This window comes from Corvus moneduloides, chromosome 4 (assembly GCF_009650955.1).
Source record: "Corvus moneduloides isolate bCorMon1 chromosome 4, bCorMon1.pri, whole genome shotgun sequence".
In the NCBI taxonomy this organism is placed as follows: Eukaryota; Metazoa; Chordata; class Aves; order Passeriformes; family Corvidae; genus Corvus; species Corvus moneduloides.
Window position 1 is genome coordinate 14,571,175 of NC_045479.1, and position 16,835 is coordinate 14,588,009.

A 16,835-nucleotide genomic window follows, 5' to 3' on the forward strand; every position below is an offset into this window, starting at 1 on the left:
CTGCATGAGGGAAGAACAGGTGTGGAAAATCCACGTTCACACCGCCCAGAGGATGCCACAACAAAAAAGAGGTCAGAGAGGCAGTCACAGCCACAGAAGTGCCTGTGTACCCCTGCTGAGAATTGTCACCAGAGCTCCAGGGATCCCCCACAGGCTCTGGAGCTGTTACCAGCCCAGAATCACCAGGCAGGAGCCAGCCAGACAGAGCAGCACAGCAAACACGACCCAGCCTTTCTCATCTTTGCTCAGCATCTCCTAAACAGCAAAATGGAATTGCACTGAGCTCAAAGGCTGGGAATGGAGGGCCTTGGAAAAGCAGCACAGGCACATTGTCCATCCTGCTCCCTGCAGTGCCAGGGTACCAGAGGGATTGTTCTTCCTGTGCCTTCCCCTGAGCTCATCCTGGGAGTGTCCAGGGTAAGGTTTGTATTCCTGAGATAGCAGAGGTTTTCTTTCTTTGCTTCCCTTCTGAACAAAATCCAGACACAGCCCCTTTCCTGTCCCCCTTAACCGTCAATCCCACAGGCTTCTGGAAAGCCCCTTTGGAATGATGAGGATCACCTACCTAGTGCCTTCTCAGGGATGGTTGTTGTTGAGTCCTCTTGGCTGCCTGCAGTTGCACCATCTGGAAATAAGAATGCAATTTCTGCTTGCAAGGAATGACCACTGTGCCACACACTGCCAGAGCTCTGCTGGACCTCTCTGACCCCCCATCACCCAACACAGAATGCAAACTCTGCCCCTTTGCTCATGATTCTGCTATAAAAATCCTAAAATGGTCAGGTCAGGTTGCACTGAGTAAAAGGCAATGCTTTTGTTCATTTAAACAAGTTATATCCTAATATCAGTGGATTTGGCATAAGAAGACAACATGGACAATTCATACTAAACTAAAACTTAGAAGAAACTCCTCAAAATGGCAACAGTTTTTATTTGGAGCACAAGTGAAACCTGTGTGCTCTTAAGTTTAGAAGCCCCCTTGATTTAGTTTCTCCAGTTTGATCTAGATGGCAAGTTTCTTAGTAGATTTTTTCAGGTCACTGAGGTGGTACTGAACCCACAAGGGAGCTATAACCAAAGCCAGGCCTGGATCCAAGTCTAAGAACTCCTCTTTCAATGTTGGACTTAAAGCTGCGCTGAATGCTAATTACACCTTGTTACTTTGTGCTGGTTTAGAATTTGGCCCATCCTTTGGTGTTTGACATTTTATAAGTATCAGAGCTCTGTCAGGTATCTGTCCTTAAGTCTTTGCCTTGAAAAAGAAGAGCAAATTGGCTCCCCCAGCCCAATGTTTTAAGTTCCATGGATCAAAGGCTTTGCCTTGTCTTCCCCATGTGCATCTCTGAGCAGTAGCAAACTCTGGGACCTGAGAGTGCCTGGCTGTGGAAGCTTCTCAAGCTTTCTCAGCTATCAAAGGATGGAAAGAAGAAACATCTGAAAATTAAATATGATTCCTTGAAAACAATCAAAGGAAGTAGCAAATGGATATTTTCCTTTCTGGTAGTGATAAGAGTGCTTTTTTCTACAAAATATCATTTATCAGTTTATGTAGCTTAAAAATTGTTACGAACTCAGTGCAGAGACTGAGCACAAGGTTTTTATTTAAATAAGCTGCAAATAAATGCCTTTTAATTCTGAATTCAGTGCTTCTTTCAAATGATCTTTAATTCATAATTATTTTAAGATTTTTGGTGTCACATCTTAGTGTCATAGGACAACATCATCACCTTGAAATATTCTCAAGGATTGCAATCATATAACCAATAGGCATTATTTGATCTTTACTGGTTTCTTCAAAACATTTGTATAATAAATTCCTTAGTGTTTGAACCTTGTCAGTTTCCAATTTTGTTGTGGCTTTTTTTTCTGCTGGAATTTTGAACTTTCAAACCACTTCGCTTTTTCACAGATTTCCTCCTACAGCCATGGTTGGCTAAATACTGCTGTCTTTGGCCTTCACAGCAGACTTCTGTTCCTCCTGGCTTTGGATGTCATGGCCTGGACCTCAGTCAGTGGGAGAGAATCCCAAATTAACTGCTGGTGTTACAGTTTTAGCAGGACTTACAGAGGAGTGTCCAACACAGTGTTAGGGCCAGCACAGCCACAACCACGACAGCAGCCAGCACAGCAAGGAGTCTTCTGGAACAACGACAGCTTTTACCTACGGAGGGACAGAAAAATAAAGATGTGGGGAGCAGCTGGAAAAAAGAACCCTTTCCTCTGCATTCCAGGATGCCTTTCCAGGCTCACACTGGGCATCTGGGGCCTTCCAGGTTTCCATGCTGGAGCCAGGCTGAATGTCCTGGTGCTTCCCTGCTAGCTCTGGACCCCTGTGCTCAGGGAACTGAACAGATCCCAACCTGCCATGGGTTTGGGGAGAGGTGCAAAGGAGAGTCCTCCTAGCAATCAGTGCCCACCCTCTGCTTCCCCATCTCCAGTGTTCATTTTTCACTGCTGCTGGGGACAGAAGGCTGGGCTCAGGGGTGTCTGGGTGTGCCCCCTGATATCCTTCTATTCCTTTGCCATGGAAACCAACAGGTGTTTAGAGGCACAGAATGCACCACCTCAGCTGCCCCTGCTCTGAGTGTGGAAAGCAGACAATTGTGTCCTCCTGCCTCCTCATAGTTTTGTGTCACTGCATGTTTGGGACATTGGGATCAGCCCCTCTCCCCACCTTGTTTAAATTCCCATCACTTTATCAGACAGTTAAACTCACGAGATGATTCGAAGTTTGTTGTATCATTTGCATCTTGGGATTTCACTTTCACTTCTGCATAGGTACAACCTGAGCCAGGGAAAAAGAATAGAGCACAGAGAGAACTGAGAATCAACTTAAACAGAACAAAAATGACTGAAACTGTGAGAAATGCTGAGCACAGGACAATAACTGGTTTATGTGACTGTGTATAACTATGCACAAATTATATTTTTCTCCATTACAGACACTGATCTGTGCTCTGTGGTGACCAGGGACAGGACCTGAGGGAATAGCTGGAGCTGTATCAGGGAGGTTTAGGTTGGATATCAGGGAAAGCTTCTTCTCCCAGAGGGTGGTGGGGCACTGAACAGGCTCCCCAGGGAATGGTCACAGCCCCAAGGCTGCCAGAGCTCCAGGATTGTTTGGACAATGCTCTCAGGGATGCACAGGTGGGTCTGTTGGGGTGTCTGTGCAGGGCCAGGAGCTGGACTGGATGATCCTGTGGGTCCCTTCAAGCTCAGGATATTCTGATTCCATGTTCCATGATGATACTTTCACCGTTGGAGCACTTGTTATAGGCAGGAACAGATCTGGTTTCTCTTCAGGGCAGACAATCCCAGAGGGGACAGGGGCACACACACACATTGCCAATCTTGACAAAAGGGGAAGAAAGTGCCAAGGGTAGCCTAAGGTTGTTCATCCAGACAGGAACGGTGAGAATGACTAAAACATCAAAGCTTGAAAACTGCAGATTGTGCTAAATTTGGAGGGGTTTGAGATCTCATCACAGTTAACAAAACAACATAGAGAATAGTGAAATCTCTTCTAACATCTGCAGATAATAAATATAAACCATCAGGGAATAAAACATACAGAAAGGAAAGAAAGGTCAGAGACTGGTAAAAAGTGGGTAGAAAGTCAAAAATAGGATGTTATGAAACGCTCAAAGTCATCATGATATACAACACTGAACTCCCTGGCTTCTATCACTGTGCAGAGCTAAGACAGAAGTCAGGGATTTGAGCTCTTTTCAGAAGACAAAGCCAATATCTGGGAAATCTTGTGCATAAATTAAGTGAACACACAGAAGAGTTGGTAGGGGTTTCCCTGAAAGGCACAAGCAGAGAAGCATAAAAATGTTATTAGAAATCTTATCAAAATTTTGAATAGGAATGCATAGGTTAATTTATAAGGAAAATGGAACTTGTAATCATGTGGCATCCATTGTGTTCAACTGAGCTGTGAATTCATCTGTAGAAAGGGGTGAAAAAACCCTATTTCCTGGGGTGTTAATAACTCCACCCATCTGAAAAGGCATGCAGAGGACTCGCACTTTCCACAAAAGACAAGCACCGGATGGCAAGAAATAATTTCTGTCAGAGTGAAAGGAAGGTTAGAAAGAAAGGGAAGAAAAATGAGAATGAAATACAGAAGCACACTATATGAAGTGTGCTATTTTTTTAGAATGTACTTTGATGCAGATATTACAAAACCAGTGCAAAAGTTAACACAATAATTCTAAATCCATTAAAGAAAGATAAATCCTAGGTTAGAATTTTGCTAAGTCTTTGATCCTAAATCAGACTAAACCTGTCCATGAAACATTTCACACCTGTGCATTAAACAAGCAGTTTGTACAGACAGAGCAGGAGGAGCAGTCCCCAGGCAATGCCTGCTGTGCTCAGGGAGCAGGAGCAGCTGTGCAGGAGACTGCTGCAAACAGCAGCAACAGCTGCAGGAGTCCCAGTCTGCTGGGGGACGACAGGCCTGGGGCAGGAGCAATGGATGTTCAGCTCTGGAATAGTCTCCAAAATTGGAAAAACTACTCTTAATATCACACCACCAGAGGTGCTCCCTCACACTTGCACCTTAGCAAGAGAAAAGTAGACCTCCTCACAACTCCCCTTTGTAAATATAAACAGCCCTGTCTGGACACTCCACCTGCACATTTTCCCAGCCCCGGCCCTCACATTTCCCTCGTGTTCTTCGGGACTTTGATGCTCCAAGAAACATCTCTCAACGTATGTGGGGGAGAGTCTGGAGAATGCAAAGAAAGCTCCATGCTCAGCAATGGACCTACCTGGGACATCAGGGACCTTCAGGATTCTGGGTCTGGTTGATTCAGGCAAGTTCAAGTCAGCATAAAGGACATTTTCTGCCATTCTTGTTCCACTCTCTTCTTTCATTCCTGTGCTGCTGTGACCCAGCTCTGAGCTCCCTCCCCTTTCTAACCTTCAGGAGGAAGTTCTCAACTCTTCCGGTCATGCATAAACTTATAATGAGAAGTCTATTTCTACTTCATCTTTTGATGGCAGAGGGTTTTACATCAGGAACATGAGGAAATGTAAGGTCATGGCCTCCGTGAGGTTGCCTGTGTTGGGAAGTGGTTCTGGCATTGGAAGTGTCTGCCCTAAGTGAGTTCGCAAAGCTTCACAGCCCCACACACAGACACCCCTGTGTGTTTTGCAAAGAAAAGTTTTATTCCATGCAATGGAAAGGGGAGCAATTGTACAGAGGCCCAGCAGGCACCTCAGGCAGCAGAGTGGAGCTCTCTGAGGGCACCCAGGGCACATCAGGAGACCAGCCCTGTGCACTCCAGAAGGCCGTGCTCCCAAAAGCACCTCTGGAACAGGACATATTCCCCTGATCCATCAGGAAATACCCTCAGCACTTCTGGAACAGGACCCTGCCATGCACTGGGGCAGGCCCGTGGCGGTAGCTCTTGGGAAACAGCACCAGGCTGCCCTGCTGTGTCCTGAGCAAAGTGGGCTCTGTGCAGCTCACAGACATGGCCTGCCTCTCTGCAGGGAAATTCTGGTGGCAAATGGGGATACAGAAAGGGGGATTTGTCCAGGCTGTTTTGAGAAGCGCAAAAGGTGCTTAATATGCAAAGGCAGCAACTGGAATAGTGCAGCCTAAACAAGACAATCGCTTGGCTTTCCAGGTTTGTAATATCCCTCTGGGCAGCTGGGGTCCATTGTGTCTGCTCTCAACTCCTTGTGTACCCTCAGCCTCCTCCGTGGTGGGATGGGATGACAAGCAGAGGGCTCTGACTCTGTTTAATCTCTGCTCAGCAAGTGTGGGAGACAAAGGAGTAGAAACTCCTGCAATTAAAGGAGGCTTTGATTTACAACCCTGGAAGAGACCAGGTCTGGCTTAATTGACAGAGATTTATAGACTTTAAGCAAAAGGACTACAAACTTGTGTTCCTATCATTATAAGTAAAATTGTACACTGGGTGTTTTGGTGAAGGGTTTTAAAATATAATAGTGTGATTTTATATAGTTTAAGTGTCATAGGTTAGCAAGCATAGTCCCGGAAGGGATGTCCTTGCTAAGGGGTGCTTACAGCTTCCTCTGGGAACTGATAGAACCTATCAGCTGGCCAGTTTGAATATGGACAATTCTCTAAGCCACTTAAAGTTTTGACCACCTCTGTGATCCACATTTAAGAATAGGCAAACTCCCCCTCCAAGCTCTCTCTCGTTTCCGGCGCTGGGACAGGTGGCTGCGGGCCCCGTGTGGGGGCCAGCGGGCCCAGCCAGGCTCTGCTTGGGCCAGGCCGGGCCGGGCCACGGCCATCCTGGAGCTGATGGACCTGTTCCAGCCGTGGAACCCCCCCACTGCCTTGCCGTGGGCATCCGGAGCGGCTCGGCTCTCCCCCCTCTCCACTGCGATAAGAAAAATTCAACATTCCAGCTGCAAAGCTGCAAGGCTGAGGTGAGATTAACCCTTTTATTGCTGTGAAGAGCTGAAAACCTGAGGGAAGAGAGAGAGGAGATGCTTAAAGCTGAAATTCTGTTGTGAAGCTATGATATATCAGAGTATCCCGTTGTAATTTCATGAAGATATGGGGGGTGGAGTGTTCAACTCGTAAGCAAAAGCACCTGCGCCGAGATAGGCAGATGCTGACGCAGCTGTAATTTCATGAGAAGTTTGGACAGGGAGAGATGGAAGCGATGAGGACCTTTGCTCCAAACGGGAAAGGAGAAAACCTCAGTCCCTAGAGATGGACCAGATAAGGACTTTTGCTCCAAATGGGAAAGGAGAAGACCTCAGTTCCTAGAGATGCTCCCAGAGATAGTCCTAAAGATGAAGATGATGAAGACCCTTTGCTCCCAGGGAAGGAGAAGGGCCTCTGTTTTTGTTTCTGAACGGCTCAACCTTAAAATTGTACCCCAAAAAACTTCAAGAGTGGACCCTCGAAAGCAGTTGCGGGAAAAGCTGCAAGTTGGGGGAAGGGACTCACACGCAAGCAGAGAGACTCCTCTTCCTAAATGGACTGAACAATATTTGGAAGTGGGCGGCTGTCTCGTTGTGATAATGTTTTCATAGCATGAGCAAGAAGAGACTTCTCTTTCTAAATGGACTAAACAAGGTTATTATGGAAGTGGTAAACAGACTGAACATCTTAAGGGCTGTCTTTTTACATTGTCAGTGGGAGAAGGGAGGAAGGTTGGGGGAGGAGGAGAGTTCTGAAGATGGTATAATTTTTTTTTTTTCCCTCTTTTAGTTTTGTTAATAAATTTCTTTATATTCTTTCAAGTTTGGTGCCTGCTTTGCATTTCTCCTAATTCTTATCTCACAGCAGATAAACAGTAATGAGTATTTTGGACCAAACCACTACAAAGTTAAGAATGTAGATGGTATAAGAGAGACATCTGTGTGTACGTGACATGAGAAGTTATTGGTCAAGATACAGCTGCATTGCAGGGAGAAGTGCCACAGGTGATAGGTCATAAATCTAAAACAAAGTGTCGTTTTAAGTGTCTATTGGATTAGAAAGTTATAAATTACGATGTAACCCTAAATCTTGTGACTAGTCGCCATTACTTGGAGGTGTTGTAAAATCTCACACCTGGACTGATGCGTTTGTTATTTTAAACAATAAATTCGTGTAATTGCATAGTCCCATCCCTTGAAGTTATTTTCCTCCGACATGTGAAAGTATGAGAAACAGACAAGCAAGAACTAAAACATCCCTGTGTTCTCAACACTGTTCCCAGCACAAATCCAAAATGTAGCCCATACCAGTTGCTATGAAGGAAATCAATTCTATCCCAAACAAAACCAGCCCAGGACCCTACAATTTAAGAAGGATGTGAAGGTCCTTGAATGGAGGTCCAGAGGAAGGGAACAAAGCTGGTGGAAGGGCTGAAAGGAATGTCCTGTGAGGAGTGGCTGAGGATCCTGGTTTGTCCAGTTTGGAGAAAAAGAGGCTGAGGGGTGACCTCTTTTCTCTCTGGGGTCCCCAGTACAGGAAGGACATAGAACTGTCAGAGAGAGTCCAGAGGAGGCCACCAAAGTGTTGAGAGGCTGGAGCAGCTCTGCTGTGAGGAAGGGCAGAGACTGAGATTTTTCAGTCTGGAGAAGAGAAGCTTTGGGGTGATTTAGTTGTGGCCTTGCAGTGCTTGAAGGGAACTACAAGAAAGATGGAGACAGATACTTTACAAGGGCCTGGAGTGACAGGACAAGGGGAATGGCTTCACACTGACAGAGAGCAGGTTTAGATTGGATATTAGGAAGAAATTGTTCCCTGTGAGGGTGGTGAGGCTCTGGCACAAGTTCCCCAAAAATGCTGTGGCTGCCCCATCCCTGGCAGTGTCCAAGGCCAGATTGGATGGGGCTCTGAGCAAGCTGGGGTAGTGGAAGGTGTCCCTGCCCATGACAGAGAAGGTGGAATGAGAAGATCCCAAGGTCACTTCCAACCCAAACCATTCCATGATTTTGTGATAACTATTCCTGTCTTTACAGCACTATTAAACATTCATTTTCTGATTTAGAACAAACTATAGTAGAAAGTTGAGTGGTGTTCTAATAAAATAAATACCAATTCTGATTGAACCTATTTCTTCCACAGAGAGACAATTTTCTATTATGGAAATATCCTCTCAGGGCCATCAGATCTGGAACACCCTCTGCTGCCAACAGTAATGGCAGAGGCTTCTGTACTGATATTCTGTGCCTCACTTTCCATAATCACAGGCCCAGAGAAGCCAAGGAAACACCAGCTCTGTGAGAGAAAGAAGAGGAAATAAGCAGTTTCTGTGGTGGTTGATGACTCAGAAGTTTGTACTGTGGTCAAATGAAGATTTGCCCTCAGACCTGACGGAGATGTGTCCAGAAATTTTGTGACAGGCAGCTGAAGTACTGAGGCCTAAACAACAGGCCCTGACTAAGGTCTGAACAACAGACCCCAAGCCAAAGTTGGCCTCTAGATGAACCTTACAAATGTTATATATATCTGTATCTATATCTATATCTATATCTATATTTATATCATATCTATATCTATATCTCTTTGATCATTAATGAACTATTGTTATATGTGTTCATTAATTGGCAAAACATATATTTACCTTTCTGTATCTAGGAACTGGGTCTGGGCTAATTAGGGGGGTACAGGATCAAAGACAACTCCCTTGGTTCCTCCTTGAGCCCTGGCCAGGCTTTGGGAGAAATCCATCAGGGGAATGAAACTAGAAATTATGTCAGCTTGTTTAAGAGTATAAAAGCTGGGCTACTGTCACAGCAAAATCAGGAAGCCATTTCACGTCTCCACAAAGTGGAATGTGTTGAAAGGGATGTCATAGATCATCCAACACCTTCCACTATCCCAGGTTGCTCAGAGCCCCAACCAACCTGGGCTTGGACACTTCCAGGCATGAGCAGCCACAGCTTCTCTGGGCAACCCGAAGTATTTTGTGATTTTTCAGCTCCACCAATTTATTTTTTTTCACCCACAGTTTTTTTCTATTAGGGAATTGCATTACTTATTTGCCGATTGTAAAATGAACTGAGTGTAGGAAACATCCATCCAGTTCAATCAACTTTTTCAGTTTTTATTCCTGGCTTTCTGGAGTGACAAGCACATGATAGCACTAATCCCACAAATTTTGCCATAAAAATAGTGCCCCTCTTTCCTGTGGAATATTGCCTACGCTGATCAGCAGGTTCTGCTGTGTCTTGAGGGAGTGCTGTGTGGGCCCATGCTGTTTGTAGAAGGAAGGTGCAATACCACACTGAGTTGGTGCTTTTGAACTCCATTTGACAAGGATGGTGCAAATACCACAGGGGGAAGTTAAAGGGGACTCCAGCTCCCCTTGTAAATCCTTTTATGTGGTACTGGGATGCTGCATAACTTAAAACTGGAGATAGCACACAGGGTAGTTTGTATTGTAATTTCTGTGCACTTAGCCACGCTTTTCAGCATTTAAATGTATACTCATTATTTCTCAGTGGTATTGTGTATTTCCCACAAAACTGTGACAGGGAGCAGTAAATATCTTCAGTAAATTAAAAATATTTTACTGTGGGTCTATAGGGGTGGGACAATGGCCTTGTATGTCTGTGTTAATATTTCCGTTGCAATTCATTAGCACCAGTCTGTGTTTGACTTCCTAAGCTCTAGCTGAGGGCATGGGTGATAGCCTTTTCCTAACGAATAACCCTCCACACTCCCACTTCACTCCTACTCTTGCCAGCTCTATTTCCATGTTCCAAGACCAGTCATGTCCATCTTTTGGCCTGTGCAACCCCAAACTCAGTGTGGCCATGACCAAGAGAGACAGAAGAAGGGTGGATTTTTAACATACCAGGGTCTTGTCCAATACTTACATCATGCAGCCTCAGGTCAGAGGTAAAGAATCTTTTGGGGTCAGTTGAGTCAGATGGGTCTCTGTACCTCATCAAGAAAACAGAATTGGTAAAGATGTCATCACAAGATCCAAATTCAAAGATAAGTAGTCTGCAAATCAACTACCCTGAAAGAGATAAAATATTTATAAAATATTTAAAATGAAATATACATTATGAAAGAGGAATGCAGTAAGCACTTGGAAAAACAACCCTCCTTTGTGAAAGCAAGCCTTTTTTGCTGGTTTTTCACCCACTAGACAATACTCAGATAATGACTTTTCTCGTTGTAGTAAAAAGGAAAATTAAAACAAAAACCAAGGATGTGAGAGAGAGAGGCTTAGAAGGAAGATTTCAAATAGAAAACTTCACTTAAATTCCATTTACAGTAACTAGGATGTCTTTCCCTCAAACTGTCTATTCCCTGGGTTCAGTGGATGTGCTTTACAGCCAAGCAAATGTGGATTTTCCTGGATTTAATGTGCTTGATTACTGTATCCAGACCTAAAATAATTGGGAGATATTTTCTGATATGTAAAAGATTTGAAAAAACCTGTAACTTTTGTGAGACCAAAATTATTTTTTAATATAAACAAAGAATTTCTGCTAGCAAGGAGGAAAAAAACATGGTTAATGTTAAATCTATTTTCTGAAAATAAGGCAACGTTTAATACTTTTGAAATCAAACACTTCAGTTTTTCCTTTCAAAATGTTCTTTATGAGAAATTAAATGCTTTGGGTTTACCCCAAATCACTATTTGAAAATAATTATTAAAAAAACAAGAATAAGTGTTTCTTCTATTTTTTCTTGCAGTGATTCACATCCTAAAGGTCCCTCTCTGGGTCACAATCCAAAGAAGATTTCAAAAGTGGGTATGACAAGAATCATTTTGCAACCAGCTGATGACCATAAGGAAGGCTTGCTAACTCACTCCCTCCAAAGTTCACCCATTTTTAGAAAAATGTTGTGACATATTTCACGAAAAACATGTTTTACTGTTGGGTGAAAGAGGAACTGAAAACAGCTGAACAAAATAAAACCACTGCAATTGGCAAACACTTCACTGGTCTAAACTCTTTTTATTTCTGGATAACATTAAGCTGCCTGTTTCTCTTTTGTAATTAAAGCAAAACAAAACAACAGCCTGGTTTTTATTTAGCAGCCTTGGTGGCAGTTTTCTCCTCTAAACTCCAGCTGCTATAACATCAGGCATCTATCCTTGGTGGCTGCTGGACAGTGGAAAAAACAAGAATTCGCAAGGATGTCCTAGCCTATGGCTATATTTAAGTATGCCAGGGCCTCACCACCCTCACAGGGAACAATTTCTTCCTCATATCCAATCTAAACCCACCCTCTGTCAGTGTGAAACCATTCCCCCTTGTCCTGTCACTCCATTCCTTGTAAAGAGTCTCTCCATCTTTCCCGTAGGTTCCCTTCAGGTGCTGGAAGGCCACAAAGCCTTCTGTCCAAAGCCTTCTGTCTTTCAGGCTGAAAAATCCCAATTCACTCAGCCTTTCCAGGCTGAAGATTCCTAATCCTCTTAGACTTTTAATATGCCTTTTTTTTTTTCAACATACTTGGAGCATGACCCTTGGCAAAGGGGGATGAAGAGGAAACCTGTTCAACTTACAGAGAATCAGATGCTGCCATTTGGGGAGGCACCTCCTGTCACAATGTCATATCCAGGCAGCTCTCCATGAGGGCTGAATCCAGATGCCATCCAGCCAGTTGTGTGGATGTGCAGCTCAACCTCATCAGCTCCTGTTCCTCGTGGTCCCAGTGGAGGTAGAACATGCTGGAAGGATCCAATAAGGTGGGGAAACGCAGCAGTGGAGGTGCAAGCTGGCCAGAACAAAAGCATGGGAGGAACAAGAGGAAGAGCATTCTCTTGATCCCTGAGAAGAGCATCACCATCATCACTGCAGTTTCTGAGTCTTGCTGACACCTCGGGCAGCTACGAGGGGCCCAGTTTATATGGAAGTGCCCGAGGCTGGGCCTGTTGCCAGGAAGGAGGGCTGGAACCCAACTGTTCTATATTCAATTTAAAATGTAGGAAAGATCAACACTTTATATAACATGCCCTGGCACCCTGCCTGAGTGAAACTGTGCTAAGCCATCTCATATACATCTTTAAACATTTTTAACAGCTGTTTTGTACTACTGAACCAAAACAAGGCAGCAAAGTGTTTACCTCCTACCCGGTACTCCTCAGGGTAGGTGAATGTTGGCTCTCCTCACCAAGGAAAAAGGGCTCTTCTGACGAACTTGTCTTTCCATTGCATATTCTGAAATGAACCCTGATTGTGCCACTCTGGTGGGATGATTATGGACAAATTTGTTGGAAACAGCCTAAGTCTTAATGCCATGGCTTATTAGAGGAAGCTGCCATGGCACATGAAAAGGGCTCTTGTGACAGCAATCTGGAAGAGTAGAATAAGAAAAATGCCTCTTCTCCATGTGTTAAATGTTGGTGGGAGTGAGTCAAAGGAGAAAAGTGCATCATCTTTTGTGCTGCCTGAGACCTTTCAGTGTAATGACATAAAAACAAAGACCCTCAGCAGGTTTCTGACCAGTTCTGCCAGGAAGTGCTTTGTCCGTCTCCAATTTGCCCAGTTGCATAATCCACTACAAAACTTATCCCAGATCTGTGGATTTTGGAGGACATGGTGGTTTATTTCAATTAACTTGCAGGGGAAATGTAGAAAAGCCCTTTGTACTATTTTTCTGGGACAGGCATGTGAAAAACAGATGAACCACAGAGAAGGAGAGCTACCTGTTCTGATCCTCAGGGACAGGGTTTAAAGAGATCAAATTGCACACAGATTGTTTGGATCCCAGGTCATGTTGTTGACAGTCCTGCTTTAGAGAGCAAGTATATTTATGGCTTCTTTTTTAAATTCTTTAATAAAATGCTGACTTTTTTTATACTGTCTGCTCCAGAGAGGCCCAAGACCCTGTTTGGGGGGAAGCAGGCAGGGCTGAAGGATACAGTAATGCAAAGTGAATATTTGAAGGTTAGGACAGCACAGGGATATCAAAACCAAGAGACTTTGGCCCCTCTGGGAGATGAACCAAAGACAGAATTAATCATGAAGTGGGAAGGGAAAAAGGCAAGGGAATCTGCATCTTGTAGAGCTGCCCATGTGAGGAATTTTCCCTGTTTCTTGTTCTTCCGCTTTTAAGCAGAAAATCCCTTCCTCACATAGAGTAATGTGAGAGATTGGAGGATGCAACTGAGATGCTGCTGGAATATGCAACTGTCCTGGAATTGCAAGGAGAGGTGGTTTAGCTGTGTGACAAGGACTGGAATTGCATGGTCTCTTGGGTGGAACAGGATGTGGTGGTGTTTGCATGGCACTGCTAAGGGGCGTGGGAGACGTGCAGCAGCAGGAAGATACCACAGATTGGCAGTGAGCAGCATGCCAAGGAAGATTTTAAAATTATAGATGACTTGAGAAGAGGCAGGAAGATAAAATCTGCTTCCTTTAGAAAACTAAATGCTCACACAGGAGCTAAGTGTGAAAAGAAGGAGGAGAGTCAGAACCACAGGATGCAATGGCACCTCTGAGTATCTGCCTCAGGCAACAGACAGACAGGAGAGGAAAGCAGTGAAGTTTCTCTGAGTTTTCTCTCTGGGGGTTATGATGACGTGCAACAAACTTGGGAGTAGAAGGAGGAAAATGCTATGCCCAGTACTCTCAAAACAGCCCTGATTGTTCCACTGCTGAAATCCTTTGCAGGCAGCACACACTTCCCAGACACACAGCCAACTTCCACCCCACACCTCCCCAGCTCAGCAACTCCCTGTTGCAGTGCAGGAAGCGGCAGAATCTTGTTATCTAGAACCAGCTGAAGCAATGTCAGTATCATTTCACAATATTTGCATTCTGGTGAGGTTATTTAACACCCCAACTTGTTCTTTTAGGACAAATTTTAACAAAAAATTCAACTGAAAAAGAAACTGGGTTTAAAAATGTCTGAAGGCTGATATCCAGATAGATACTTAACAGAGTGGTGACTTGAACCTTGGGTAACTAGGCTAAAAAATATCCTGACATTCAGCTAGTCACTTCTTTGACAGCCCTCTTTTCCATGTTTGAATCTATCCCAGATTCTCTTTATTTCAAAAAACTATAGCCCTTGTGGAAGATGGTGCCAAGCTAACTCACCTTTTGCCACACATCTGCAGGATGATTTCTGCCAAATCCTATGGATCATATGGAAGCAGCAGAGGAGATATAAAGCTCCTTGTTGAGTAATGCATGCAATCCTGAAGGAAAGGGGGTGGCATAAGGGAGACTTTTTCACAAGCTACCTCGTAAAAGGACTTCACCTTTGCTTAATGTAACTTCTCAGCTCTTTCACTGTTGTGGGCTTGTTTATCCATAGCTGTGTTGTACAAATCCTCCTGTTCCAGGAGTTGTCCCACTGCAACTGTGAAAAGACCTTTCCTTCTTCACAGGCTGAAAATCCTGGATGCCCAAAAAACCTCTGAGGATAGAAAGGAGGATATTCTCTTTATAATAAGTAATTTGAAAAATGGGTTAGCAGGGACAGATGCATCAGCATGTGAGGGATGTTTACAGAACGGGGAATTGTTGGACTGTAGTTCTTTTTCCCCTTTTCCCTTTTCAAGCTTCAGAGGGGTGCCAAAAACACTGCTGAGGGCAGGGGCATCCCAGGTGACATATAAAGACATTTTGGAACAGATATAAACAGTGTCTACACAGCCATTTTCTGGACAGACTTGTCATCTGAAAGCTCAGAGCACTGGGAGCACAGAGAGGGTCAAAGATGAGCAGTTCCCAGGCTGACAAATTGGCTTTACTTGTCTCACACAGCAAATAGGAGGGCACAGGCACACCCGCATCTGCAGAAATTGATGCCTGCTGGTAACACCTTGCACAGTAGATCAGGAGTAATCAGGAGAGTCTCTGTTTTTGAAGGCCACCAATGTGGGCTCTGCAATGACTGTGCATTTGATGTATTTCAGTCATACCCACACAGCCTCCCAGGAGCAGCGGTGAAGTGCAATTATGCAGAAAGCATTCAGTTCCAGAAAGGCTGTCATTTACGGACAATGGTTTTGTGGTGATGTTTCAGAGACGGAAGTGTTCTAACAGCTTGGTCACTGAGTCTTTGTGTTCTCACATTGATTAACTAAAGATCTGTATCTGACATCCTGTAAATACCTACTGCTGCAACAGTGCTGGTCCCTGCACATTCTCCTGAACTCAGTCACATGGATTCCTAGAACTTCTTCATACTGTGATACCCCTCCCAGCCTTACACCCAAAATCACTTATCTGTGCTGTAAAAATGCCTAACTGGAAGACGGAATCATAAAATCATAGAATGGTTTGGGTTGGAAGGGGCCTTAAAGATCATCACTTCAACTCTCCTGCCATGGGCAGGGACACCTTCCACTAGACCAGACAGACAGGCCACTGTGCAGACATGGACAAGAAAGCAGCCACCTCATTTTCTTGGCAAATGTGGTTAAAAAATGGCAATACACAGAGAAACAAAACATGATGCATGGATTGGACTTTTCAAGAAAGGAAATTATCAGTGCTTCTTTTCTCTGAGAGTCTGCGTCGTGAAAAGTCTGAGGGTGGCTCAAGCTGAGCATGAGTCAGAGGATTCTTCTCAGCATTTTGTAGGCTGTCCTCTTATACAGAGAATTTTCTCATTATCTCCTTTCAAATGGCACAGAGATGAGCATGCTACCTGTGTCTGATGGATCTACTTGTTTCTGCAGAGGAATGTGAAAGCAGTGATGATATCTCGGGGCTAGATATTTCCACCAAGTAATTTCTATTTATTTCTGTCATCTCTAAAAAAAATCCAACAGTTATCCACAAGACCCCTTATTAGGAAAGATGTTGAAGATGGAGATCACCATGAAGACTGCAGGAATTAAAACAGAACAGCAGGTCAGCAAGGAAGGGAGGACAGCAAATTCATGGCAGCTACAGTGAAATGCCATCTGTCTGCCTTCTCTATGGAAGGATGATCAAACTGAATTACAGGCTCAGATGACTTTGCCACTTTTCCCTCAACGCTGAATGCCTTAAAAAAACCCATCAGCATATGTCATGAGAAATAATACGGTAATGCTGACTACAAAGAGCTATTGAAATACACTAATTGTGAAGAAAACATGCCTCCAGCATGGAAGCCCATTTATCAAATGAGGTTTACACCTTCATCAGGGTGACATCCATTCCAGGTGTCAAGGGCACCTTGATATAATTGACTCCAAACTTTGCCCCTGAAGTAGAGCAGACAAATAGCCAAGTGCACAATTGTGAGAATCAGATATTGTAACTTAGGGCAGCCTAAGCGATGAAAGGAAATGTGACACAGCAGGTGAAGAATGAACAGCAACTGCACCAAAACAGTAAATGATTGCTCCATGGATCTGAGAAATGTGATGAGGGCTCTGTCCCCACTTTGCAGTGCACCCACCCTGGCTCTACTGCGCCATAACATGGTGCAG

The 16,835-nt window shown here is 44.2% G+C and overlaps 1 protein-coding gene and 2 long non-coding RNA genes across 5 annotated transcripts in view; 1 reads left to right on the top strand and 2 right to left on the bottom strand.

The window, feature by feature from the left end:
• Positions 1-4,984, top strand: part of LOC116442423 — a 21,516-nt gene extending 16,532 nt beyond the window's left edge. The window contains exon 3 of the long non-coding RNA XR_004239546.1: positions 4,906-4,984. This is a non-coding gene — a long non-coding RNA (uncharacterized LOC116442423). The remainder of the gene's footprint in view (positions 1-4,905) is intronic.
• LOC116442420 (C-type lectin domain family 5 member A-like) overlaps positions 1-5,851 on the bottom strand; it is an 8,210-nt gene extending 2,359 nt beyond the window's left edge. Inside the window, exons 1-4 of one of the 3 annotated variants that reach the window (XM_032105357.1) lie at positions 4,779-5,843; positions 2,717-2,785; positions 2,066-2,161; positions 566-625 (exon numbers count right to left, since the gene is read on the bottom strand). In XM_032105357.1, coding sequence (XP_031961248.1) covers positions 566-625; positions 2,066-2,161; positions 2,717-2,785; positions 4,779-4,884 — 331 coding nt within the window. In that variant the 5' untranslated portion in view covers positions 4,885-5,843. Of the gene's footprint in view, positions 1-565; positions 626-2,065; positions 2,162-2,716; positions 2,786-4,778 lie in introns of all 3 variants that reach the window. The other 2 variants (XM_032105359.1, XM_032105358.1) reach the window with 2 other exon arrangements.
• The window catches only part of LOC116442422, a 19,940-nt gene extending 3,533 nt beyond the window's left edge, over positions 1-16,407 (bottom strand). The window contains exons 1-2 of the long non-coding RNA XR_004239545.1: positions 16,397-16,407; positions 10,009-10,015 (exon numbers count right to left, since the gene is read on the bottom strand). This is a non-coding gene — a long non-coding RNA (uncharacterized LOC116442422). The remainder of the gene's footprint in view (positions 1-10,008; positions 10,016-16,396) is intronic.
• Between the last annotated feature and the right edge of the window lie 428 nt (positions 16,408-16,835).